The sequence below is a fragment of the Phaseolus vulgaris genome, chromosome 8 (genome assembly GCF_051622355.1).
Source record: "Phaseolus vulgaris cultivar YP4 chromosome 8, ASM5162235v1, whole genome shotgun sequence".
Classification (NCBI taxonomy): domain Eukaryota; kingdom Viridiplantae; phylum Streptophyta; class Magnoliopsida; order Fabales; family Fabaceae; genus Phaseolus; species Phaseolus vulgaris.
In genome coordinates, this window is record NC_143505.1 from 1,584,124 (window position 1) to 1,611,491 (window position 27,368).

General features: G+C 31.9%; 3 protein-coding genes across 3 annotated transcripts; 2 read left to right on the forward strand and 1 right to left on the reverse strand.

Moving 5' to 3' along the window:
• Positions 1-2,415: 2,415 nt before the first annotated feature.
• LOC137825827 (chitinase-like protein 1) lies at positions 2,416-6,086 on the forward strand. Its single transcript, XM_068631617.2, has 3 exons — positions 2,416-3,154; positions 4,135-4,294; positions 5,376-6,086. The coding sequence occupies exons 1-3, from the start codon at positions 2,758-2,760 to the stop codon at positions 5,788-5,790; spliced, it is 972 nt and encodes a 323-aa protein (XP_068487718.2). The 5' UTR covers positions 2,416-2,757; the 3' UTR covers positions 5,791-6,086.
• Positions 6,087-9,414: 3,328 nt separating this feature from the next.
• On the forward strand, positions 9,415-14,517 carry LOC137826986 (putative protein phosphatase 2C 33). The gene is made up of 6 exons (XM_090293801.1): positions 9,415-10,022; positions 10,132-10,464; positions 11,226-11,606; positions 11,694-11,811; positions 12,586-12,809; positions 13,688-14,517. Exons 1-6 carry the CDS (start codon positions 10,014-10,016, stop codon positions 13,931-13,933), a joined length of 1,311 nt encoding a protein of 436 aa, XP_090149927.1. The 5' UTR covers positions 9,415-10,013; the 3' UTR covers positions 13,934-14,517.
• Positions 14,518-15,559: 1,042 nt separating this feature from the next.
• Positions 15,560-26,753, reverse strand: LOC137826985 (aspartic proteinase 36). The gene is made up of 10 exons (XM_068633153.2): positions 26,304-26,753; positions 26,073-26,202; positions 24,525-24,772; positions 23,474-23,701; positions 21,796-21,958; positions 21,457-21,530; positions 18,576-18,663; positions 17,346-17,421; positions 16,541-16,612; positions 15,560-15,986 (listed from the first exon to the last, which is right to left on the reverse strand). The coding sequence occupies exons 1-10, from the start codon at positions 26,549-26,551 to the stop codon at positions 15,841-15,843; spliced, it is 1,473 nt and encodes a 490-aa protein (XP_068489254.1). The 5' UTR covers positions 26,552-26,753; the 3' UTR covers positions 15,560-15,840.
• Positions 26,754-27,368: the final 615 nt, after the last annotated feature.

Genomic DNA, 27,368 nt, shown 5'->3' on the forward strand with positions numbered 1-27,368 from the left:
TTTGAAGTCTTCCATTTTAAAATTGAGTTTTTTCTTTCTTTCTTTCTCTAATACTTTATCAATTCAAAGAAACAAACACAAAACTCAATAAGATTGACTTTGTTGAAAAATTTTCACTTCTCAGTTATTCTTTTTTTTTCTTTCTAGTTTATTAATAACAAAAATATTCTTCCTCTGTATAAAAAAAATCCATTTTAATAAAAAAAAAATCATACTGTTGGATTACACATCGACTAGAAATTAGAACTTTTCATAGTATATAAGTGGGTGCTTTTACCTCAATGAGCCAGTTTTATACAATTGAGCTAGGTTTAAAGTTCATTTCTTAACATATACTAAAACATATAAAAATAACATGAAAGAAACAGACTTAAATTTAAGATATTGAGTCTTAGATATATAAAATCTTAAATTATAAGAATACAAATTATTTTTTTATAATTTTACTTAAGTTACATCCACTTTCATTATTTTATTTAAAAGTATTATACTACTAAAGCTTAAATTAAAAGTTTTAAATATTTTACAGAAAATAAAAAAGTGAATGTTACTCTATTATAAATGTAAAAAATTAGATGTCATTTATCAAAATATAATAAATAAAAATAATTTATTTAAAGTTTTAGAGAATATGATATATTATTAAAAATATATGTCAAATCAATGTCTATTTTAAAGTGGATGGGAACATTAGTATTATTTAATATAATTTCATAAAAGAGGTAAGAACAATGTTCCTTTCTTTTAAAAAGTAAACCAAACAAGTTCAATATGAATTTCTTTTTTTTATTCTTTTGATTTTTTTTTCCATTTCAATCAAATTAAACAGTAAAATTGCCATTTTTATCTTCCTCGTTTCATTAACTCTGTTTCTCAGTCTCTTACCAGGTACACCTACCTTCATCAAAATCATATTAATCTTTCTGAAACAGTTTGTCAGAAATATATCTTTCTATATTTTTATTCTATGGATTTTTTTTAATATGTTTCTAAATTTTATTTTTTAGATTTATTTTAAAATTTATTATTTATATTCCTGATTTTGATTTTTTAGAATGGGAGATTTTAATTTTCCAAATGTATTCCAGAATCTTATTTCTAAAAGGCCACAAATTTATTCAAATTTTTTTCTAGAATATATTGTTCAATTTATAATTCTAATTTTAAAATAAAAGGTAATTTTTTAAATTTAAAAATTAATTGAACGCTCGTTAGATTGATTGGGTGCAATAATAAATAAACAAAACCAACAGAGAGTAATATTAGCTTCCAATAAAATCTAAATATATAAAAAAAATTATACTAAAAACATTTTAATAGAATGAAAATGTATAATCATAAAAGAGTTGAAAAGACGTAGAAGTATTCTATCAAATAAGTGGTGTGATGAAAATAATTAAGAATCTTGTGTATATTTAATATTTGAGAAGTTAAATCATTTATTAAACTAAATAATTATTTCACTTGATTTTAAATGTTTTGAGTATAATTATGAGAAGATAATTTGATGTTAAGTTTGTGTCGGTTGTCGTTAGTAATGTTATGTCGTTCTCTTTGTTCCTTTACAATCACCGACACCTCTCTTCACTCTATTATTTCCACACTTAAAAACCTTCAATTTTCAAATTAGGGAGATTTAATTTTAAATTAGTAAACATCATTACAATGTATAAATTGATTTTTAAATGGAAATTTTATCACAAAAACGTGTTAATAAAATAAACTAACGTCAAATACTTGGCCATGAATTCTTTTCAATCAATTTTTTTAATTTCAGTTTATTTTATTATCAATGATTAATAAATATACATGAATCAAAAATAACATGTTAATATTAAAAATTAATCTTAGTTTAATTAAGATTATGAATATACTTATTGAGATATTTTCCAAATTGTTTAAACGAATAGTAGTGTATTTATAAAAGATTTTTCAATTCGCTTAAATCAGTAAGAATACCAATAATTTTATGTGTTAATAAATAGTAGGATAAATATATTTTTTCATAAAATTAAGGTATTTATAAACTTATAAAATTAAAAATAAAAATTCAAATAAAACAATTAATTTGTAGTAATAATTTAAGTTAAGTTCTTATTTAAGTATATCTTATTATTAAGATGACTTGATAATTACTTAAGAAAAGTTAAGGTCCAACATTGAGTAACATAAATAATTACTAACAAACTATCAGATCAACTATCATAATTATTATTTTTAGACTATATTTTATAAATTATCTATTCTTTACATATTTATTAAAAATCTCAATCGATTAAAAAAATTATAATATCTTATAATATAAATAAGTATAAATCTCATTTAATAAATTAATTTAATGAAATTGAGTTAAGGAATTATAATTAAAATTAAGAGACTTTTAAAATGCTAATAATTTATGGTTAGAGAAGACCCGCGAGAACGAGACTGAAAAAAAAGACCTACCAACTAACTAAATAATGGTGAAAGAAAGGGCAATAAGGACATTTCACGTGTCCTCCCTGGGTGTCGGTGGAGAAATGAGGTTCTTTGCCTCAAAGCCAGTCTGTTCTCACTTAAACATCGAACACTTTGGGTCGCATCAACACATCATCCACCGTCGATTCCCATAAAGTGTTCGATCTATAATCTCACACACACAAAGCACGCATAACGCCATTGGAGAAGGACCTTCTACCAGAACAACTCATAGTGTTCTTATTATTCGATCGATTCTCCCTCTTCTCAGTGCGCGCGTGTGAAGAGAGTGAGAGAGAGATGGAGAGGGCGAAGCGAAATGCTGTTGTGGCAATCGCGCTGGTGGTACTCGCGGTGGCGGCGGCGCGTGTGGAGGCGCAGCAGGAGTCAGAAGTGAAGACGCTGGTGAAGCACAAGAACGGGAAGAAGTACTGCGACAAAGGTTGGGAATGCAAGGGGTGGTCAATTTACTGTTGTAACCTCACTATAACGGACTACTTCCAGACCTACCAGTTCGAGAATCTGTTCTCCAAGCGGAACTCTCCGGTGGCGCACGCTGTCGGATTTTGGGACTACCGCTCCTTCATTGCCGCCGCCGCGCTCTTCGAGCCGCTAGGTTTCGGCACCACCGGCAACAAGACCACGCAGATGATGGAGGTCGCCGCGTTCCTCGGACACGTCGGCAGCAAGACCTCTTGTGAGTTCTCTACCATCCACATTTTGTGAATTTTGTTTATGGATTGTGTGTGTTTGGTTTGGAGTGTGGAAAATTGTTTAGGTTGAGCTTGCGGTCTTGAGATTGTGAGATCTGTGTGTGTTGTGGTGCTTGAGTAGATACTTTGGATGATTTGGATTTGTTGCTGTGTTGTCTGGTTTGGTTGCTATGCTGTAAAGCTTGATTTGTTTGGTATTGAGTCGGTGCAGTCAATTTTTCACGCATTCTCGCCGTTGTCGCGTTTTAACTGTTGGATGACGACTGGGCTTCTCTGATTTTGAACGTGTTTTTTAAGTTTGATTTGTCGAAAAAACATGTGTAATCTGATCTTGTCTGTCTATTTTTCTTTGACGGTTTGAGTTGTGGAATTTGCGAGTGTGGGATAAAAAAAATTTTGTCGAGCAAGCAATTTTGAAATAGTGCGATGTATGTGGTGTTGGAAACTTTCAATGATTTGGATTTCTTATTGTGTCTGGTTTTATCATTATGCTGTAACCTGGTTTGTTTGGAACTGGACTCTGTGCTGTTAATTTTTTCATGCATTCACACAGTTATCGCATTTGTAATTCTTGGATCAAGAAATGACCAATCAGATTTTGAATGGGTGCTTTGAATCTGGTTTATTGAATTAAAACATGTGTTGTTCAATCTCTGTCTGACGGTTGAGTTGTTGAATGTGGGAATCTGTGGAAAATTGAATTCGGGGAAGGGAATTTGGATCTTTAGTTGGTTTCACATGTATTGTCTTAAATGACTTTATTTGTGATTGACATATGGTGTCTGTTATGTTGAACCACATTTTGAGGTATGAGAGATGTTTGGTGAGAGGATAATTCGTGGGAGACATCTGTTTTGGATTCATTGTTTGTGTTTTGAGAGTTTCATATAGTAAGGTGATTGATTAGTTGTGTTTTAATTGGACAAGTGTGTGGTGCTGATTGGTCTTATGATGCTTGTACCAGGTGGTTATGGAGTGGCTACTGGAGGACCTCTTGCTTGGGGTCTTTGTTACAATCATGAAATGAGTCCTATGCAGTCATACTGTGATGACTATTTCAAACTCACATACCCCTGTACTCCCGGTGCTGATTACTATGGACGTGGAGCTATTCCCATTTTCTGGTATGCGTATGTTTGTTTGGCTGTACGGATAATAGAAGCATATTTTCCTGGTTTTGGGATTCCCGGCTTATTTTTCATTGTTGACTAAATTGCTTTTTAATTCATAAGAGATAACTAAAGATACCTAAGCTAGTCTTGGTTTCTTTCTGATTCCTGAAAATTTCCATTCTTCTCAAATGTAACCAGTTTTGTTCCAAGGTTTCTGCAATATCCCTGAGCAATCTTTATCAAATCAGTCACACTTGTCGAAGGGTTAACACACACCACAAAGTTATTTGTTCTTAACTCATAGCTTCCTCTCTTGTCTGAAAAAATGGAGTTCATGGATAGCAGTTAGGTTCTGGTGTTATCCCCAATTAATTAATCCGAAGTACATGTGTCAATGATCACGATCATCAAACTCACTTTGGCAAAGAAACTAATTGTTTTAGCAATCTAAATGACACATTTCATAGGCAGATAACTACTATAAGGTTAAGACCTTCAAAATATCAGTTAGCTGCTCATTGTGGCAATTATAGTTTCTTCAAATCATAATAAAGTAAAGATAGGAGTTAAATGGGCATTACATTACAAAGTTTGAAGACTATTGTAATAAGAAAGAACCTATTGCAACAAGAGATAAAGTAGGATAAGATTCAATAGAGAATAACAGTAATTTATCAGTTATTGGGAAAAACAGAGCTGTATTTCCGCAGATGATTTCTTAAATTATCAGTGATACCAATGAAAATTATTAAGAAATATATGCATGTGCAGATTTTCTGTAAGACCAATCAAATCTTAAACCTGATTCCATACATTCTATTGTTCTGATATTCTGGTTCTGTTTGGTCTGAATGGGTAGATATTTGGCCACAATAGCATAATGGCCATTTATAAAATTAAATACCATCTAAGACTACTTGTATTTTATGCATATTGTCATGAAAGGCGGTTCTGGATATATTTTATTGGAGCTTTTTATATGAAAGCTGAAACATATAGACAGTCAATAAAAAAACGATTCATTAGGTTTTATCACCATCGTTGTGCTTGTTGAATGTGGAGGTTATACTTAATGGCATACTCATCAATCCAGGAACTACAACTATGGTGCTGTTGGAGAAGCTTTGAAGGTGGATCTTCTAAGCCATCCAGAATACATAGAACAGAATGCAACCCTTGCTTTCCAGGCTGCAATCTGGAGATGGATGACACCAATAAAGAAGTATCAGCCCTCTGCTCATGATGCCTTCGTTGGCAACTGGAAGCCTACAAAGAATGACACTTTGGAGAATCGTGTTCCTGGTTTTGGCACTACAATGAACATTCTCTATGGGGATGGTGTTTGTGGTCAAGGTGATGTGGACACAATGAACAATATCGTTTCCCATTACCTATACTATCTTGATCTTCTTGGTGTTACTAGAGACCAAGCAGGGCCCCATGAACACCTTACATGCGCTGAGCAGGTTCCTTTCAATCCCTCTTCCAAAGCTGCATCATCAACTTAGATTACATTTATTAGCATGTGATGATATTGTTGTGCCAATCCCTTTGAAAGTGTAAGTTAATAAGGGTTCTTTAAATTATTGGTATGCAATAATTTTGAACTGTATGGCGGTGTGCGGATTCATATAGCTTTTTTTCTTGGTTGTTGTGTAGAAGTTAAAGTTATTTGTAATATTTGAAAAATTTGTATCTGGTATATATGTACGTTGTGGGGGCATTTTGTCACTATCATTATCAACATTCCTTGGTTGCAATGTAAATTTCAATATCTTCATTAAACAAATATCATTTCTTGGGAGTCATTTATTTTATTTTGTATGGTTCTTAATTTTTTGGAAGTGAAATAATGTGATAATGTTTCATCCAATTACCAGGAAAATCATTACTTAATAAATAAATAATAGCAGTTTTATCTTATGTGTAACGTAACTTACAATCAAAAGATATGCAACTTACAAAGAAATTGTTATATATATTATTGCATCTTTAAAGTTGAGAGACTTGGTTTTAAGTTTTTTTTAAAGAACTTTTATTAATAAAAGGATATAATTGAATACAATAAATTTTTATTTCTCTGCTGCTTGTTCTTTATCTTATTAAGATAAGATTTATTTTGTTTTCTATTTTTTCCAACAGTTATTAACTATAATGTTACATACGGGATAATATTACATTCGTCTTAAGTTATTAACCCATTTAATATTCTTAATTCATCTCAAAATAATTGATGTTATCCCTGGATGCTATTCTCCCCCTAATTTTTCCTCACATAAATTTCTTCAATAATTAATAAATAAGTGAAGTGAATGTAGTACACATTTTAATAAAAGTGTATCAGAAAGACGTATTTTTATTACTATTCTTAATCCGTATGTAAATGTCTTAAAAGTACAATAAAATTTCGAAAGAAGGTAACACTATTTTGATGAATTTTTTGTGAAGCCAATAATGAAAGCATAAGGTATGAAATTGTTTTTAGAAAGTGTGTTCTAAAAATTTATGAGATGAATTGTATTATTTAAAATCATAACAAATTTAAATAAACATGTGTTTTATTGGGATATCACGTTTGCTTAAGGAAAAAATTGTAATTATTCCACTTTGGCTTGAAACCAAGGACACATGAATAAAAGGTTGTTAGAATTCCATAAATTTGAGATCCACATTTTATTATAATTTTTATTATGATATAATTAATTCATAAATAATGGAGTGATCTAAACTCTAAATTTATCTATCAAAATAATATATAAAATGAAAAAATTATTCTCGTTTATAATTTTACGTGTAATGTAAATAAGATTAATTTCTAACCAAGAAATTAGAAGAAAAAAAATCAGCGTTAAGATAAAAAAAAATAGTTTATAAACATAAAGTTATGTAATATTTTTTACTCAATAATATAAATATTTTTATTTTATGAAAATGTATTTTTTAAATTATTTGTCTTCGTATGTAAATGTTTATTCAATTATTTAAAAAAACAGTTATTATTATAAACAATATTGTATTCAAATAGTGAAATCGTGGACTTTGTTGACTGAGTCACCAACATGGTCACGTTCTGGAGTGTTTTAATAAATTTGTGAAAATGAAGGTGATAGAAACAAATCACCAGCACCATTTATGAATAAAAAATAGACAATTCTTCAATGTTCTAAATTTAACCAAAAAAGTGAAAATGGATAAATGAGAAAAATAAATAAATCAAAAACACAGTAAGAATAAATATTGTTTTATGAAAAGGAAATGAAAGTAAAAATTAAATTGTAAAGTTGTTTGAAAAGTTGTAACGTTGATTTAAATCTTATATAATCAATTACATAACTTTATCTGTACATTAATAATAAAGTAAGAAATAATAATAATAATAAATATCTTATTATCAAGCAATTTTTATTCATTTTAACCAAATAACAGTTCCATCTCATTCGTGTATTAATTGAGCATAAATTAATAAATTAATTTATAGCAGAAGGAAAAAAAACCAATTTTACATGAGTCAAAAATTTCACATTGATTAAAAATTAAGATATTTAATATATATGAATATAAATTTTATTTTATAAATTAATTTTACGAGATTGAATTAGATTTAAATTTATTTTTAATATTGTATCATAATTGTTTTTATTGTGATTGGTTTTTATGGTGATTGTTGAAATTATTTGACAAATTAAGTTAAAACTTAAAATTTATTTCTCAAATACCATATTTTAATGAAAGAGGTCATAATTAATATAACTTTTTCTAATTAATATATTTAAGTCATTACTGTGTAAGAACAAGCTTATTATGATTTAAAAGTCGCTTCAAACTTAAGCTTTAAAGATAAAATAAAATTTGGATTAAACATGACTTTAATCTCTTTGAAAAAGCTTAAATGGGATAGGATTTGTTTTAATGATTTGTTCTTTATAAAAAAATTAAGAATTAAAGTGATACCCAAAGTGTTGTTTTAAGGATAAAATCAAAGTACTTTCTTTTGGGGACATGAAATCAATGTACTCTATGAACATTATTTGATGGTTTTGGAGTGTAGCATAAAAGAAAAAGGTCTCAGTAATGATAAAGAACATTGAACTTAGTCAATTGAACTTAGCCATTTACCAAATTCAACACTCTCTTTGAACCGATACCTTGACAACTACACCATCTTCATCCTTCATATTAGGCATCTGCATTATTATTTTTCCAACTCAGTTTTTTAACTTATTTCATTTTGTTTTAAAAATAATGATTTCAAAAAGGCATGGATATGAAAATAAAAGAAAAAAATTAGCTCATATATTTGTTTTAACTTAAGTTTATTGAGATAATACCGCTAGGATTAATCGTCAAAGTAGAAATATTGTTTGTTTTGAAGTTTGGAGTTTCGTTGAAATATATATATATATATATAAATTGTTTTTTATATCAACTCCTTAGTTGACTATTGGATGTAGAATAACAAAACTCTAGTGGAGGACTAAGGAAACAATCATTTATCTTTGGAACCTCATTTCTGTTGGGTATGAAGTCATGACCAATTGGATTGGGCTGAGTAGACTTAGTGAGTGCACTTAATCATTGTGTCCCTTTATTATCTCTATTTAAAGATATCATTGTACTTGTAATTGGTATGCAATAGGATAGAATGAAAACCTAATAGTTATCCGTGTGGATGTAGGTTGCAGTTGACGACCGAATCACGTTAAATCTTGTGTTATTTTTTTTTTTGCAATTGATTCGTGACTGTGTGTTGCTTCCGCGTGCGTTTTTTCCATCAATTTCGTCCCATCAATTTCGTCCCATCAATGTTTCGACTTTAAGTATGCTGAGATGATATCAGTAGGATCAATCACCAAATTCAATATATTATTCGCTTTAGAAGTCGAAACTTCGTCACAATTTTATTATTAAAAGACATATAACTGGACTCACATAAACATTTTTATAATTGAATTCTTTAATCTCCTATTTAAATTAAATAAATTCGACTATATTTAAATTTACAACGAGTCAAACCTTTTCAAAAAAATTCTTTAAAGCGTGGAGAAAAAAAAGTTGAATTTGTTGTTATTATTACATTATTTTTGGGTTAATGAGTATGGGTTAGTTATAATATAATACAAGACAATGATTATGTGTTTTTCTGATTCTATAATCCTATCCATCAACTTCCGAGCAACGGAATCATCTGCACCGTCCAAGCCACGTGTCGGCCTTATCTATCACAACCTTGTTTTGTTTTAAAAAAAATGTGGGTCTGCTATTACACGGTGTCGTTCTGATCCACTGTCTCGTTTCGCTTCAACCAATATATTCCTTATTTTTCGTGGCGGAGAAACAAACCCTGTTCTGTTGTCACAGCCATTGGTCCAAAGCCATCACCACCTGCCGGTGACGCACCCGCTCGTGACGGTAGCGCTGCCCTCCACGTTTTCCTCAAACACCACCAACACCAACGCCAAAGCCTAATTCGTTTCATCTTCAACCCTGATTTCTGTTGCATTCCTCGATTCGGTTTTCGGTTTTCACGACTGATTCTGTCAGAGGAGAAAGGGAAAGGGCGCTGGATCGAGAATCTCGATTCGTTTTTTCTGTTCACGGTTTTGATTTTACTATATTTGACATAAACGTTTTCACTTCTGATTTCACGCGCTTTTCGACGAGGTTACTGTTGAATAGGTGGATACGCTGTTGAATTTGCGTTGATTCGATCGAATCGGATTTCGTTGCAATCATGACTCAGGTTCCATTTCGAATTGCTATTTTTTTTTTCGCGCTTGGTAGTGTTAGTTTCTGAATCCGAACATCTGGTGGTGATTTGTGATTTTCTGAAATGATTGTGATGATGGCAGGCGGTGGAGGTGCTGAATAGGTATGGGACGGATATGGTGGGGGAGCCCAGGGGTTCTGATTCGGAGTGTTTGGCGGGTTTCGAGTGTTTTCTGAACATTGTGAGGGCACTGGGAATGGGATCGTGCATTTCGGAGGTTGGGGCTGGTGGTAGTTCCGATCCTCTTCTTTCTGATTCCAATACGGATGGGAAGAGGAGGAGGTTGAGGGGTTCCTCGTCCTTTGATTTCAGAGTGCCCGGGAGAATGTCCTCGAATGGATCAAGCGAGGTTGCATCCATGTTTTGTAAGCAAGGAAGAAAAGGGATCAACCAAGATGCTATGCTTGTTTGGGAGGTTAGCCCTTCCCTCAGCATCTATTAATGTTCTTTTGGATATTACTCCTTTAACATTGGATTTGTATAATTGTATGCTTTCGGTTTGCGGCAATAGAAATGAAGACTATTTTATTTTTCTGCATTTTGGAAGTTAAAAAGTTATATCTTTGAAAGGGAACCAAACTTGAGAAGGTGTTCTGCTTTAGTTACAATTTTTTTTTTAAATCAATGAACGAGTGAGTAATGCCTTCATTTTTTTATTTAGCATATCTTTTAGCTTGACCAAGTGTGCATGATTTACTGTTTTTAAAAGATCTTTTTTTTTCTCTGTAATTGGATTAAATATGAGCTGAGCTGATATGTGGAGCCTTGTAGACCTTTTTCTGACCTTTACATGTGTTCATTTCTTTTGCAAACACTCATCAATCTTCTTAGGTAGTTAGTAGTGCCATGTCATGTCGCCAATTCCTTCATCTGTTGCTTTTTAATAGATAATTGTGTTCTCCACCTCATCCCACTTCAGCACATTTTGAATATTTTTTTTTTTTTTTTTGTAAAAATGTCCTACATCAGCTAAAAAAACATGGCTGGAATACTCATAAAACATGAAAGGTCCCCTCTGCTTGAGTTAAATTTTGCGTTTGAGTTAGATCTAACCCATCTTTTATAGTTTATTTTGAGTTTTCAGATACTCACAGTTTTGTTGTTACAGTCTGCTCTAAGACTACTGATATAGATGTTAATAGTGTGTACAAAACTTTGTCTATTTTTCTTGTGCAGAACTTTTGCTCCAAGGAAGATACCATTTTTTGTGGTGTTTTTGATGGTCACGGACCTTATGGACACAAAGTTGCAAAGAAAGTTAGGGATTCTTTTCCTTTAAAGCTCAATGCCCAGTGGGATTTGCATCAGAAGAGTAGAGATGGACTCAGTGATCATAGCAGTGCCAACGGAAGTTATAAATCTGAAGGGAATGGATTTAGACTGGTGGAAGAGAAAACTAGCCCCACCACTGATCATGAACTTGACGAAACAGATATTACTTTTACATTGAGAGAATCTTTTCTGAAAGCTTGTAAGCTCATGGACAAAGAACTTAAAATGCATCCTGATATTGACTGCTTTTGTAGTGGGACTACAGCAGTTACCTTGGTCAAGCAAGTAAGAAATATAAATTACAATGTACTCTTCTCTTGATTATTTCCTTGTTTGTTTTTTACACTTGGTTTACTTCTTATGATCTTTCAGGGGCTGGACCTTGTTATTGGAAATATTGGGGACTCGAGAGCTATATTGGGTACTAGAGATCACGATGATTCTCTTATTGCTGTTCAGTTGACCATTGACCTGAAGCCAAATCTTCCAAGTACCTCTCTTTCTCTCTCCTCCGTCTCTCGCTGTGTGTGTTTGGAAATCTAATTTTAGAGAGCATGAGTGGGGAGAAGACGTGAGAAGAAATGTTCTGCCTTTTTAACTTTAGAAGTCCGAAAAGACATACTAGTTTTGAAAGCAGTTTAAAAAAATTACTCTTATCGAACAGAAGTATTTTAACTTTTTTTTAAAACAGAAAGAAGTTTTCATAAAAGGAAACAAAAAAATTGGCAATTTGTTGTTATACAGCACTTTTTAGTACAAAAGTCACTCGATCGAGTATATCAAAGCCAACATTTTGTTATGTTGGTTTTTGGGTCCTATCTTTTTAGGCCTTAGCATTTACATCCTTCTTGGGGAGGAAAGTTCTACAGTGCTTTTACTATTTATCATTTATTTATTTTCATTTTAACAGTGCCTTTGGAGATTACAGAGACTTCCCTCTGCTTTATGGAAATATATTTTTTTTTCCCTGAATTAATATACAAATGCCCTTGAGCTTAAATCTTATTTTTTCTTTGTTTGTTTAATTTAGCATGTATAGCTTCAATGCCTTGTCTCTTTGTTTTATCCAATATATTTCTCTGCTTCGGGTTTAGAACAACTTTACTATTGTGAAAAAAATGTATTTAGGATTGGTGAAACTAAATTTTCATTGTATGATTTAATGAATGATTTGGAATTTGTTTTGACTTCTGTTACATTACATCAGTCAGTGAGGCATATCTCAATGTGTATGGATGTGTGATATGAGCTTGTTTTTACGTAGGGGAAGAAGAGAGAATTAGGCTTCGTAGAGGAAGGGTTTTTTCCCTTCAGAATGAACCTGAGGTGGCTCGAGTTTGGCTGCCTAACTCTGATTTCCCTGGTCTTGCTATGGCTCGGGCATTTGGAGACTTTTGCCTGAAAGACTTCGGATTGATTGCAGTTCCAGATATCTCATATCACCACCTTACAGAGAAGGATGAGTTTGTTGTGTTGGCAACAGATGGGGTAAGGCCTTAAGGGGCTCTTTTTTTGTTATTCTGTCTTCTATGATCTACATTTGTTGAATTATATTTTCAAATCAGATTAGGAGAAGAAAACTTTATCTCATTCCTTTCAGATATTTATTAATATTTTGTAGTAAAAGCAGATCAATTAACGGTATTTTAGGAAAAAAAATTAATGCATCATTCACCTTTGTAAAATGGGACAACAAATTTTCTGAACGGGTCAATAGGGACGGAGGGGGTAATTATTATTTGAGCTGATTACTAATGTCAACAGTTAGCCCCAAACTTTCTCCATATCAAAAGTTTTATCAATAATTCATATTTTCGATTCAGTTGTATCTTAAACCCATGTTCATATACAGACATGCACGTTATTTCTACCCTCTTTTGAACTGGATTTTTTTAACTAGTTGAGCTTTTGGAAAAGCTTGTTGTTTACCTTTTTCTGAACCCCTCCTTTGAAGTTGTAGCTAGTTTTTCTCTCATCGTCTGTATTTTGTTGCAACTTGAAATTTTATATTTTCTAAATTGTCGTGCAATTAAATATGTTTCAGACTTTTTCTAGCAGTTGATATCCTAAAATCTTTTGTGCACCTAATTAGGTTATATGAAATATAATTTTCTGTTGTGATATACTTGATTAAATGGATGAAATTTAATGTAGCATTTTGTAAAAGCAAAAGAAATCACATTAGAAGGAAAAAAATGCAAAATTGTTTGGAATCTGCTGAACCCTTCAGAATGTTGATTAAGATAAATCTTTTTATATGTTGCATCCTGCCATTGAGCTTTTGATTTTTGATCGAGAGTAAGGGTTTCGTTTGGAGTTGTCTCATAGCTGGAAATATTTTTAACCTGTTTGATTCCTTTGGGCAGATTTGGGATGTTTTATCAAATGAAGAAGTCGTGGACATTGTAGCATCTGCTCCACGGTCTACTGCTGCTAGGGCACTGGTTGAGTCAGCTGTTCAGGCATGGAGGGCAAAATATCCTTTTTGCAAGGTTGATGATTGTGCCGCGGTTTGCCTCTTCTTTGATTCAGATACAGATTTCAAGTCAAATGATACCAAAGGCAAGTTGGTATCGGAGGCATCTATTGACCAATCTGAGCATTTATCTTGATGAAAGGTAATTGGAATGGAAGCTGAAAAACAGCTGCAATAGCACAAGTTTTGTACCATGTCTCTCCCAATCCAAGCCTTGCTGGTTTTATTGAGAAGGTTTGGAAAATTGTGTTGCAAAACTTAAAAGAGAAAGGATCATTATTTTGATGATTTTTGGGTGGTTTTCTGCCAGTATTCTTTTCATTATTTATCTTTCATTTCCTTCGACAGCATTTGAGGGGCGAAAGACGGGGGCTTATATACAAATATATTTCATATCTGGAGGAAAAAGGGTACCGGGCTTTTTTTTTGCTGGAGGTCATTTTCCTTCTCTGTATATTTGGTAGATTTGGAGTTTTTGTAAATCCAAGTCTCTAGATTCATATTATATAGTATGTTCAATCTGACGTTTTTCATTTTGCATTTTGCATCATTATTAGGATGTTGTTTATATCTCCAATTTAGTCAGTGAAAACATGAGAACTGAATAGAATTGGATTATTTCCTATGGACCTTTTTGAGTCAGGTTTTTGTACCTCCATGTGGTGTTGCTGTCTGAGATTAATGATATTTGCCAGTGTGGTTCTTTTCTGTGTGGAAAAATAATTTTTTTTTTGGGTAAACCCATGCACTGTCTTCCGAGTTGGGATTGTATTTATATTTTAAGATCTTTTAATTACAATATGTTTATGATCATGAGTTTTGAATAATATTTTCACGTCGCCAAGTTGTTTCCATAATCGGAATGGGAGGGTTTGGGAAGACTAGTCTTGGCAGAAAGATGTACAGCAATAATGAGGTGAATGGATTGTTTAGTAGTGGTGCATGGGGATATGTGCCCAATGATTATGGGCCTAGAGAGCTTTTATTATACTATACTATACTATACTATCTCAAGATTATAATTATATAGTTAATAAGTTTTATTACGTAATTGACTCTAGTTCGTATTCATAGTGTTTCTTGTACTATAGATATTTGTTGAATAAATAAATGACTCTACCAATATAGTCAATATATTTTTTTTAAACTCCGCAACTAAGAATCAACAAAGATTCAACCCTCAAATTGTTTTGCTTATATTTTAATTTTTCTGGACAATTTTCTAGAAATTAAGTTTCTTGAGTGTTAGGTAGCAGCATTACTTTTAAAAAACCACCAATAAAATGGTGGTACCCTGCCTTACAAGAACGATGATGGTCGCTTGCAACATTCCAACTTCTAACAGTGCAATAAAATAATATCCAAGTTTGTTTATGTGAAGGATAAAATTATGAGTTTTGAGTCAAAGGTCATACAAACAACTATGAAAGCATATGACATTCTCCATCAAGATTTTTTTTAAAAAAAAAATCAAATTTGAGAGAAGTTAGAAAGATTTTAATAATAAAAAGAATGAAAGAAAAAGACACTTTTGAATAAATATTTTAATGGATTGTACAAATTGTTTAATAAAAGGAAGTCATGAAGATACAGTCAAGGATAAAAGAATTATTGATCAAATTCTTATTAATTTGCGTGGTGGTTATCATAGAAGATAAAATGAAGAGATTTTAAATCCTAAATATTATTACATCATGTTGAAAAGTCAATTAAAAAAGCATTTCAATTATTCTGATATAAAAGAAATGCAATGATATAAAAATTGAAAAGCATGCCAAAAAAGGTGATCAATAACTAATTTAAATATTATGTGAATTATACATTTGGCAATGAGAAGCAAGCTAAGTCTAATAAGATATACAATTGATTGTTGCAATTTACATATTCACTATGGGAATTGGGATCAAAAATTTTACCCACAGCGAAGGTTCCCAATGGTCAGTGTCCTAGTTTTCCCTTCAAGATTACATTTATAAATCATGCAAGTTCCTGAAAACTCATGTTACCATAACTTTTAGTTTAGTATATGTATTTGGTGCCATTTCAATAAACCAATTTATGTAGCAGAGCAAGTAGAAACAAGATCATCATCCCATTTACGTTTAAAACGGAAGCAGAAGAAATGTAGTGGAAACCAACTAAATGCACTGTTCCCGTGCGCTCATCCCTCACTTTAATGCTTGAAGAACCTGAGATACATACATACACCATCCAAAATCACCAATTATCAAAACAAATAATACAACTCATTTCAATTTTATTTCTTAAAATTTCATTCCCCTTTCTACCCAAACTTCTTCTTATAACCCACCAATCATGTTATCTATAGTTCATTCATTATACATAACTAACCAATCTGAAATCAAGATCATCTGTGGAAAAGGAAAACAATGCTCATTGGATGCAAACTACAATCCCTTTATCCTTAGAATTGAATTTCATGGTGGTAATTTTTTTTAATACAAAAATACTAATTTCAAATAAATTTGGGCACTACTGTATTTTGAATTATCAAACAAGAAAACTAGTGATAAAGTTTATTCCTTGAATCTTTTTGTAATTATCTATCTTTCTATTTTTCTAGCTTGCAAACTATAATATAGCTCGATTGTAAAAAATTAAAATCACAGAATAAGGAACTTTGTCTCATTCATTTTCACAAAAATCTATAAATATTTTATATTTTCATCATTAAAATATTTAAAATACTGAATATCATAAAGAACTAAGATATGATACTCACAGTTGTACTCAGTCCATCCAATAGCCTGATTCTCGAGGTCGTAGAAGACAAGTTTATTTGAAAGCACTAAATCTGCAACAAATAAATATTTAGATGAGGCTGCAGAGTAAGGTCATGAAAAGCAAACTTCATGGAGAACCAAAATGATTATTGATAATAATTCTGCTATAACTTACATCTAGAAAAAATATATCTGGAAAACTCTTCCACCAGTAAAAATAATACATTTATCAGAATATTTAGCTTGTAAAGTACCGAGTAATTTTAACTCCAGTACATAAACATTTGATCCACAGCAGACTCACAATAGGGAATTTAAGTTGGTATAGCACAAAGTATTGAACACTTGCGGGACAAAGATCTGGCTAAAACCCCAACATGCAAGGGAGAGGGCCACCAGCACTCTATTGCTATGGCAATTCACCAAATAAGCCAGAAAACGCATTTGATTAATTTAAATTTCGAGTTTCACTTTCAAATGGTCGGGTTTCACCTCTGAAAAAAACAGTTAGCCCATTTAGAGGTTCACATGATAATGATTAAATAATAAAGACCCAGTCAAGAAACTCCCGTTATCCCACAAAATATGTTCCACGATATGCATTTATGATATATTTGTCTTATTCATTTCAGAAATCAGATTTAACCAGGTTCAAAAATGTTTCATCTCAAAATGCTGTCACAAAATTCACCATTTCTTCCCTCTTACAATGGCTATGGCAGTCTCATTCTAAAGCTGGAAGCATTATTCAGAAAAATTAGCGGCAAATAACTATTGGTAAAGAAAAAGATTTGAAGAGAATACCTCCTAATAAGGTCATATTTTTGTTATCTCTTGATTGTGTCCCACTATTTTGCCAACCAATACACCAGAAATCTCCCTGCAGATGCACAACAGTGTTTAATTCATAATATGGTATATAAAAATTTTTAATATAAAAATCATTGACATATAAAAACATGCTCAAAAGTACTGCACATTAATTGACGAGTGTTTTGAAAAATAATTTTAAAACTACTGAGTATCTAAAATGACAAAATAATGATCAACAAGGCTTCAAAATAGGAAAAGAGAATCTGTCTGTTGCATTTTCAATTCCAGAACTCATTCCGGAACTCACAAAACTAAATTCAGTGTAGATGAAATACAAAATGTTTTTAATGTACACTGTGGACACTTTAGGTAGAAGCAACTTTTTCTTACTTCAGTCCAGAATACAGCTACAGTTAGTGCACGATGCAGTTGACTTACATTTGGGGACAAAAAATTAGACCAGTTTTCTATACCCCTATTTTTAAGGGGATTCGAAACTGAACATAAATGTAAATTGTAATGTATTCTTTTTATAGTTATTTTGATAGATTCACTTTCACGCCTAAAAATTGTTTCACATGGTATTATATATCCAAACAATGTTGCAAGTGACATTAATTGTCCCATAGCGGAGGCCAGGTGGACCAAGTTACAATTGAATCATGATGCTTGGGCTGTTATGCGCTTAAGTAAAAAGAATTGCGCTCTAACTATCAGCTATAGCTTTTGACCCATGGTAAGTGCTCAATCCAACAATCGGTATTAGAACCAAGGCCATGAATTACTTTTAGGTGAACAATATCATTAGTCCAAATGCAATCCACCCAAATTACATTCAATGGATAAGTATTTTATACAAATTTATGACCTTATTGAAAAGCACAAGTAGCAAATGTCATAAAGTTCCAAAGCAAGATCATAAAAAATTTCAAAATATTAATTAAAAGATGTCATGTTGATTATAGAACCCAAAGTGTATGTGTTGTTCAGTCTCATCATATACTATAGACGGGCACTCTAAGACCACAATCGGTAATAGTAGTTGGAATGCATACCCAAAAACAAAACTATACGCAATACTTGAGAAAGGGATAACCGACATGAGGCATGAGCAACAAATAATGACAGAGCAGGCTAACAATAGGTCCCAAAACAAGCCAAATAAAACCATCATATATACCACAACAAAACAAAGATCAACTAGACTTGCAATATACTTACAGAGGGAAATAAGTAATCATGTGGATAAACCTTTAACGAGAGTCCATTTTCAAAATAAAATGTGACAGCTGGAAATCCATCATCAACACTGCAACAACAAATACGATAGCCATTACACTCCTGATTGAAGCTGATATAGACATAAAGGCATAGCGTATACAAAGGGAACAGTCCAGTTATCAAAGTACTCCAACAATACATAATAAGAAAGTTCCTAAAACTAAATCTACAAAATATTGTAACATAACTAAAGAAAAGTCATGGAAGGCATCAGCCAAATCAAAAAGTCATAAGCACAGTCCATATATTATTTATGAGAATCATGCAACACAATTTATAGGTTAATTGTCCAAAAATAATGAAGTTTACACCTTAACAAAAAAATGCATTCCATCTTACAAACATAGCTCATAGCCATGTGGGAGGCAAATGCCTTTTTACCTGACTAGGCATATTTCCTGTACCTTGCACCATAAAATTAAATTAAAAAAAGGGTATTTTAAATTGTAATTTTTTTAGAAAGTAGCAAAGGAAGGATATTATTACAAAAAACTAATGAAACAAAATAGAAGAAAAAATTAATGAAACATAATACAACCCAATGAAAAAATTATTTATCTATAAATAGATATAAATTGTTCTAAAATAAAATGAAAAATTATTATCAGGTACCACACATAATTAATTAAAAAATAATAATTATTGAACACTTTAGTATTAATACTGCATACATTTTCACACGAAAGCTAGTAATATGATATCTATTGTCCCAAAAAATACAGAAAAATATATGCAGATAAAGTGATTTCACTTTGTAAATGTTATTTAAGTAAAAACTGAATCTTGTTTCAAATATAAATCAAAAGATATTTATGAAAGTACCTACTTACACCTTCAAAAAAAAGTACCTATTTATTAAATTATCCATCTTGAGATCATGAACTGTTTGATTGATTAATATGAAAATGATTTTTTTCCAACTTTTATATTAATATTTAAATTCATTTGTGACATGAAACGACTAAAAAGGTTGAACACAGCCCAAAACAAGACTCATTAAGATTATTTAAAAATGAAAACAAAATAAAATACAATGCTTAAGCATATAGAATTTTCCGAAAAAAAATTAGAATACTTCATCAATGTGGATTACAAAAAATTGTATTTAACTAGTGCTAGAGATGGGATGTCTCCTTTGAAAAGAAATCAAAGAAAATTTAGAAACCATAAATAATGAAAAATGGAAAAAAATTGTTGTATTGCAAGGAGTACATTTAAAACATTTTTAATATTAAAATTCAAATAATATGATGCAATATTGCATGTTAACTTTATGTGATATAAAGTGTTATAGTGGTTATAATATTTTAAAACATTGAAAGAGTTGCATAATTTCTATATTAACAGTGTCATGTTGAAATGACTAAAACATTAAACCATTATGAATTTAATATTTCAAAAACATAACTATTAAACAAAATTTCTGAAAAATTTAATGTCAAGCACAGCAATAATGCATTAATATGAAGTTGTTTTCAATGCATTACATTACTGCATCATGTAAAGTGGTTATTTTTAATTAGTGATTGAGTGGTTTCCCAAAGTTTTTCCAGTAAGCAAATAAGATTTGAAATGGCAAAGAGACTACAAACCCAAAGATTTCCTTGACAAACTCCTTTAACATATAATATAGGCTACATGTTAATGTCGTTATTATAGCTATTATCAAGAAAAACATTAAGTCAGAAAAAAAAGATACAGAGAGAGGATAAGAAATCTTCAAGGACTAAAGATGACACCACTAAATAAAGGAAAAAAGAAATAAAATTCAGGAAACGTGCAACGGAGCAAACCAACAAAAAGCATAAAATCATAAAACAATCTGTGAACCAATACTGCAGAACCAGAAACAGAATTATAAGAAGAAATTTCAGAGCATACAATCATTACTGTGTCCTACAATAGTGCGGGAAAATAGAAAAAATGTAGAACCAAGAGGAAAACACATCTACCAAAATGGAAACAGAAGGATAAGACATCTACGAAGATGGAAAATCTATGAAAGGGAAAAGAAAAAAATTTCTAAGTGCAATTTAGAAGTGGAGAGTAAACGGTCCTATCTTGGAAAACTTGCTATGCTATGAAAAAGCTACTTGAAGATTCAGGAATATAAGCTCAAACACCAACAACCAGTAGAGAAGCCAATGCTCTGGACAGAAAGCTTAAACAATGCCAACATGGCATTACAATTGCCATATTGAAGATGGCGACCAGTTCTAAAGAAATAATAACAAGAAAACAATTAAATGAGTGTGTGAAGAACAGAGTTGATAGCAGAGGACCTGGTAACTTAATGGTGAAATCACCCTGTTCAAAAAAGATTTCTCACCAGACAATTTTCAAAGGAGATCAAAGCAGAACAGAATTTGTCAAAAGTCAAAACCACTTTTGATTTGTTTTCTTCCAATCTTTTTTATTACTTTACAACACATTGTTGAAGGGAAATTCTACCTAAAACAGAATAGACAAGCAATCACCTCCCTAATATTTTTGTGACATATGCCACGCACTGTGGACACCGGAGTTAAGAGAAAGTATAACACTATGGAATGAACCACCATTATCAAAACCACAATATTAGGCCCTTTCTTCCAAAACTAACCATACAACAAAGCAATCTTCTAAAGCCGGTATGCCAAAGTAAGCTACCAGAATACCTGAATTTGTTCCCAACCAACAAGACACCATTTACATGCAATATACATGCATGCATATTTCTTTTCAGATGTGTGTTCAAAAAAAAAAATAGATTACGTTAAACCCCCAGCTATAGTATCAGTACAGTATATGGATTAATGAACATGCACGTTATGCATCATACCTCTGAGAATATTGAAAGCATGTATACTCGTCATGGAGAGTCTGAACTTTTAGATCAGTTTGCTGAGAAATTATCTAACAAGAGAAAGCAATTCAGACAAGTGTATGATAAACTGTTACGTAAATTTAGTAATTTACAGAAAATAAGACTTTCAGTCAACAAAAGAAAACTGTATATTGATTGTATTTTGTACATTCAGTGACCTCCCTTTTATAGGGTAAATGAATATGCATAAGAAGTAAATAGCAATAATAAAGTGTAAGGGAAACAATTACTTAAAGAAATTTAGAGATATTTCACCTCCTAAATGTTTATGATATTTACAACACTTTGATATACCTTGGATACTAGAAGCTCATAAATTCCTTCAGGCAGATAGGCCAAGGTTGTGCCACTGTCAATTATTGTCCCTTTTGCATCCCCTTGTGCCGAAGCATCTTCTGATAGACTAAGGAAAGTTTCTCCAACTTGAACTGCTGTCATATTGACACTGTAGTGTGGCCTAAAACAAAATTTCAAATGTCATATTTTCTCAAAATATAGATTTCTGTAAACCAATATCTTAATAGAAGAGAGACTATAAGTACAAATTTATTAAGATCCCACTTAGATAAGATTATGTTTGACCCAGCTTATTTTTTACTCAAAAGCTATTTCAAGTTAAAGCTAAAAATATGAAGTAGAAGTTGTTTGGTAGTCTTAACTTAAAAACTCTGTTTAAGCTAAAAGATTTGGTTCATTGTTCCGCATCAATTAGTTCATGAAGAACAGGATAAGAGGGCCTAGGTAATGTAGCTCATTAGTAAAAACTACTGTAGTTATCAATTTTTAAAAAGCTATTTTTCCTCCATTTTCCTTTATTAAAATTAATGTCCTCATTTTTTTAAGAGCCTGTGTTTGGCTCAACTTCTCCTTTTAAGGGAAAGAAAAGCCAAAAAAAAGTTGGGCCAAACAGTACCTACATTTATGGCCTAGATGCTACTTATAATGACTTGGGCAAGCTTCCAAGGCTGATATGTCAATTCTAATAATAGTAAACAAAAATATCCTTGCATAAAGAAATTGACCAAAGTCCAGCATATCAAGCATGGACATGAACATCTAACAAAGATATCTTGTTCTCCATTTAGAATATAGGGAAGAAAGTTTCTGGCTTTTATGGTAGAAAACCACAGAAAAACAATGAAGCTTCACTTCCTTTTGCACCATCAGAAAATCCTACCGCCAGAATCAACTAACATGAAATTCATTTCATATTCAAATTACAGTTTTACTAAATATTCATGATAACTTTAGCTTCAAATAATCTTTTAAACCAAAAAAACCAACAAACACCATTTAGAGTGTAGATGTTGAGAGATGTCACCAATGTATAAGGGACAAGCTAGATTATAGATAAATATTATTCACATGATAAGACAACTAAAATCAAACAAGACTAAAAGAAAAGAGAAAGATGGATTTAGTAGTAGTAAACAAGATGCAAGATTTAGTGATTCAAACGCATTATATAGGTTATATGGTAACACATAGCTCATGTGAAGGATCTGGATTAGTTGTGGGAAAAAAATTACATAGCCATACACATGGAATTAAAGTCTTCGATAAAGTAATTAACTTTACAAAGTAGAATTTGGAGGACTTTCTGTATGATTCAAAAATCTTAAGAGATATATAAACCACTAATGATAATAATCTTAAGTAGAATTAGAAACTATTTGTGTGACAATCAATAGAAGCTATTGAGATCCCACAACTGTAGATATGGCGAAAGTAGAGCTTATAAAGGTTTGGGAAATCCTCACCTCATGGGCTAGTTTTAGGGTTAAATTAGCCCGATTTTTTTTTTTAAAATAAGTGTTCTACTATCACAAAACATACTACAATATCTGCAAAAAAATATAATGTGGTCACTAACAAAAACATAATATGAAAACTAAAGAATATCCCCAAAAGAGTAATTAATAACACAAGAAAAAAAAATGTAATTCTGAAATGTATTAAATGAATTGCATACTGGTCTGGTAATAATGGAGTCATCTTCACTTTAGGTTGCACAACATGCCCAATAGCGAATATACCACCTCCATTTATTCCATTTAAACAATGAGCAAACATCTTTTTCACTTTGCCAGAAGAAGCCAGTTGTGAGATCATTGAAGAATTAGCTTTTCCAAATCCAAGTATTCCGTCAAGTGCTTCTTCATTTGAAGAACTTAAATCTCCAGATTGTCTAGCACCACACCTACAAAATATTCATTTTAAATATAAATAACACCACATCATTAATTATCAAACACAAGTGCCTCCAGAATCACATCAAGCTGCATTAATCACATCAGGCTGTTATTAGAAAAGGCATTTCTAGGAGTGTTCCATATGTTAAGGTGTTCTATTCATTGCCTCAGTATTTACTAACTATTTTATTTACATAATGTCTGATAAAACTGAAAACTTAGCAGTTAAAGAGTTTAAATTCAAGTTTGGCATTTCCCGAACCTAAAAGGATAAAATAAAGTAAATTATAATCCACAAAATAGTTTCTGTTGATAGATCGTTGATAGAACAAATTGCTGAATTATTCAATATTTTTATGCATAAATTTATGTTGAGCTTGAGTAAGGTTCGCATTACAAAACTTAGCTAATAAAACTACACTAAATTCCAGTTTGGAACACAACAAAAGGAACACTGCAAGAAGAACAAATGTTATCATTCTTCTCACTCTCAATCTTACTCAAATAGACAGCTGACTATTATAATCAAATCCAAGTATTTTCTCAGGCACAAACATCAATTTTGGTGAGGACTTACCAAATTTGTATGCTTCTTAGTGAAACAAAAACCAAACTTTGAAAAAGTAATACCTGCACACCGCACCGATGCATCCACTTTATTTTAAGATAATATGAGAAATTATGTTATTGCAAGTTTGCAAAAGCATCATGTTAAATTACTATAAACACACATGCATGGTTTGAGTTCACAACTTATGAGAAACTAATATCATCCACTAGCAGCAACAGATCAAAAGTAATAGCATGCATTACTGCCACATGAAAACTCACCCAAATATAATACTTCCATTAGCTGAATCGGTTTTAAGGTCCCCAGACACTTGCTCATAAAGTACAATATCCTTTACAAAGTTACCAGCAGTTGAGCTCCCATCACCATATATCTCCAGATATGGACAGGTCATATTAGTAGTGCATCCGGTCAGAAGACCTCCATTGACCTCTTTGCAGAACTCTTGATCACAGGGAACAAATTTACCAGAGGAGGACTCCCTTATGTCGTAGAGAGTAAGGTCCATCTGTGATACACAAAAAAAAATAAAAAATTCAAAATGAATAAAAACGTCAGTGTTAACTTGAGGAGGCAGACAGCTAGAACATACATGGTAAGGACAGTAAAAGACAACATTGACCCACGTAGCTACCAAGGCACAATTAAAATGATACATGGTAAGAGAATGATCATCTCGCAGACTTAGAATGCACCTAAAGAAGTGTTTGGCACGTTAACAGAATGTAACAAAGCAAAAAACATCCTTCTATGCTTTATTCTCTTTGGCTCCAACTACTTGGTGTCTTTGGTAATTTGTAACATGTTGATTGCATTCACTGGTTTTCTGAATCAACAAATAGTTGTTTTTATGTTGATTTCACCCTGATTATACCAGTCAACATATATTTCAACGTTGTTACAGAACAAGCACTTAGTGAACCCAAAAAATACCACATTAACCCTATGTTTCTAAGAGTAAAAATAGTGCATGTTCTGACCGTGTAAAAGGTTTTTACATGTCAACCAATCCGAAACTGCCATGTAAGGTAATTTTGTAGACTTTATCAATAACTATCTTTAAAAGTCATCCCTAAAATGATTTTTGAATGGCAAGCAATGTAAAAACTCTCTACACAGTGCATACATTCCTTGTACCTGCACATCTTTACGCTTCAATCCCAATACCTAGAAGCTACTCATTTTTGTCCCTACACATACACTTTTTAATCCAGTTGAATCATCCAAAATTGTAAGGACTGGAATGGATTAATAAGTGCATGTATAAGGAAAAAAACAAGTTAAAAAGTGTACATATATCGACTAAAATTTGTAGTTTGTAAGTGTAGGAGCTAAAATGTAAAGATTGTATATGTATCGGGAAAAAATGAGGAATTAAATCTTATTAAACTCAAGTTCTAATCAATTCTAATTTTATAACGGACAGAAACAAAATAAACCTAGGCAACCACGTTAGCCAAGTGATGAAGGCAGTTAAGTAACATTAAGCTAAACTAAAAAATGGGATAAATCAGCATTTTACTCCCCGAAAGTATAATACACTTTTAAAAGTACGAAAATTCAAAAAAAAAACTCAATGTTGTGACTTTGGTTTCTAAACTTAACTATTCATTGTCATTTGTGCTCCTAAAGTATGTTAATATCATTCCTTTAGTTATAAGATATTTTGAATTTGCGACTAAAATGTGATTGCATTTTCAAAGACTTTTTTTATGAATTCTACTACTTTCCTTCAAATACTAAATTATAGCGTCTCAAACTATTAAGAACCAAACTGGTTATTCACCCTAAAAAGATGAAAAGCTTACACCAAGGTTACTTCTGCTGGGGCACTCTTTGCACTGAATGCAATTGACCCACATAATGTCAGTGCCAGTGTCCACCTGCAAGTAGTAATTCTTCGGAGGAGTTCCAATCCCAATTTTAGCATAGTAAAGCCTACAAACAAAAAACACAAACACAAACACAACAATCAGTTCAGAAGATGATCGAACCAAAATTGAACAAAGCAAGGAATTCATCAGTAGCAACGAACGGACCCGACGGCGTCGGGGCGGCCGCTTCCGCCGAGGGGGAGGTCGACGCCGGCGAGGAGGGAGAGCTGGCGGCGGTAGTCATGGGCTTTGAGGGCGGAGAGGGAGCGGTCCTGGTACTTGCACTTGACGTTGAAGACGCCGTGGGAAGCGCTAACGACAGTCGCCGGTGACGGCGACGGTGAAAGTGACAGAAGAAAGCACACGCACACGGAGACGAAGACTGTTCTTCTGCTTCCGCGAAGCATCTCCATGGTCGTGGTTGTCACGCGATGCAGGGAGTGTGGTGAGGAGTTGCGTTTGTTGAGAGTGAAGAAGACTCGAGAGAGGGAGAAGAAGGAGGTTGGGGTCCACGCGCCAGCACGAGAAAGCAGAATCAATTTATGAGTAATAGAAAATAAAAATGGTAATATATATAAATATAGAAAAGGAGACGCAGTGAACGGTGAAGTCACGAAACACACTTTTTCGGTTTCGAATTTGGATAATTATAATTATTTTTCTTTCTTAATTAAAAGAAAACTACAACAAAATTATATTTTAAAATAATAATTAATTAAGAGTCTACTTTTCTTCGTGTACGCGAGGCACGTGATAACTACCCGTGCTTTCTTTCTGCAACCAAAATAAAAGTGTTTTGGGATTAAGGAATGTTTGGGTTATTATTTTATGAGAAAAGTTTAGTTGAGAACGTGAATAGTACAAAAGATACATTTAACAAATGTTTATAATAATATAATAATATTTTAAATTAAAAATAAAATGAATATTATTTAATAATATAATTTATTAAAGAGTGAAGTGTATGTTTCTTCTGTTTACATGGTGTTGTTAGTATTAATATATCAACATTCTATTTTATATATTATCTTTTCTAATTTTAATAAACTGAAACTTAGTGATGAAGTTTTTTTTATTGTATTACAAAGTGAACTTTAAGTTTAACTCAATTTGATATAATTTTTCACGCTGAGAGTTACAGTTTGTGCGTGGGATAACATATTATAGGTGGTTCAAGTCAGTTGATTCGAAAGTTGGTTCAGCTTCACTGTCAAATGCAGGTAGAAAAAC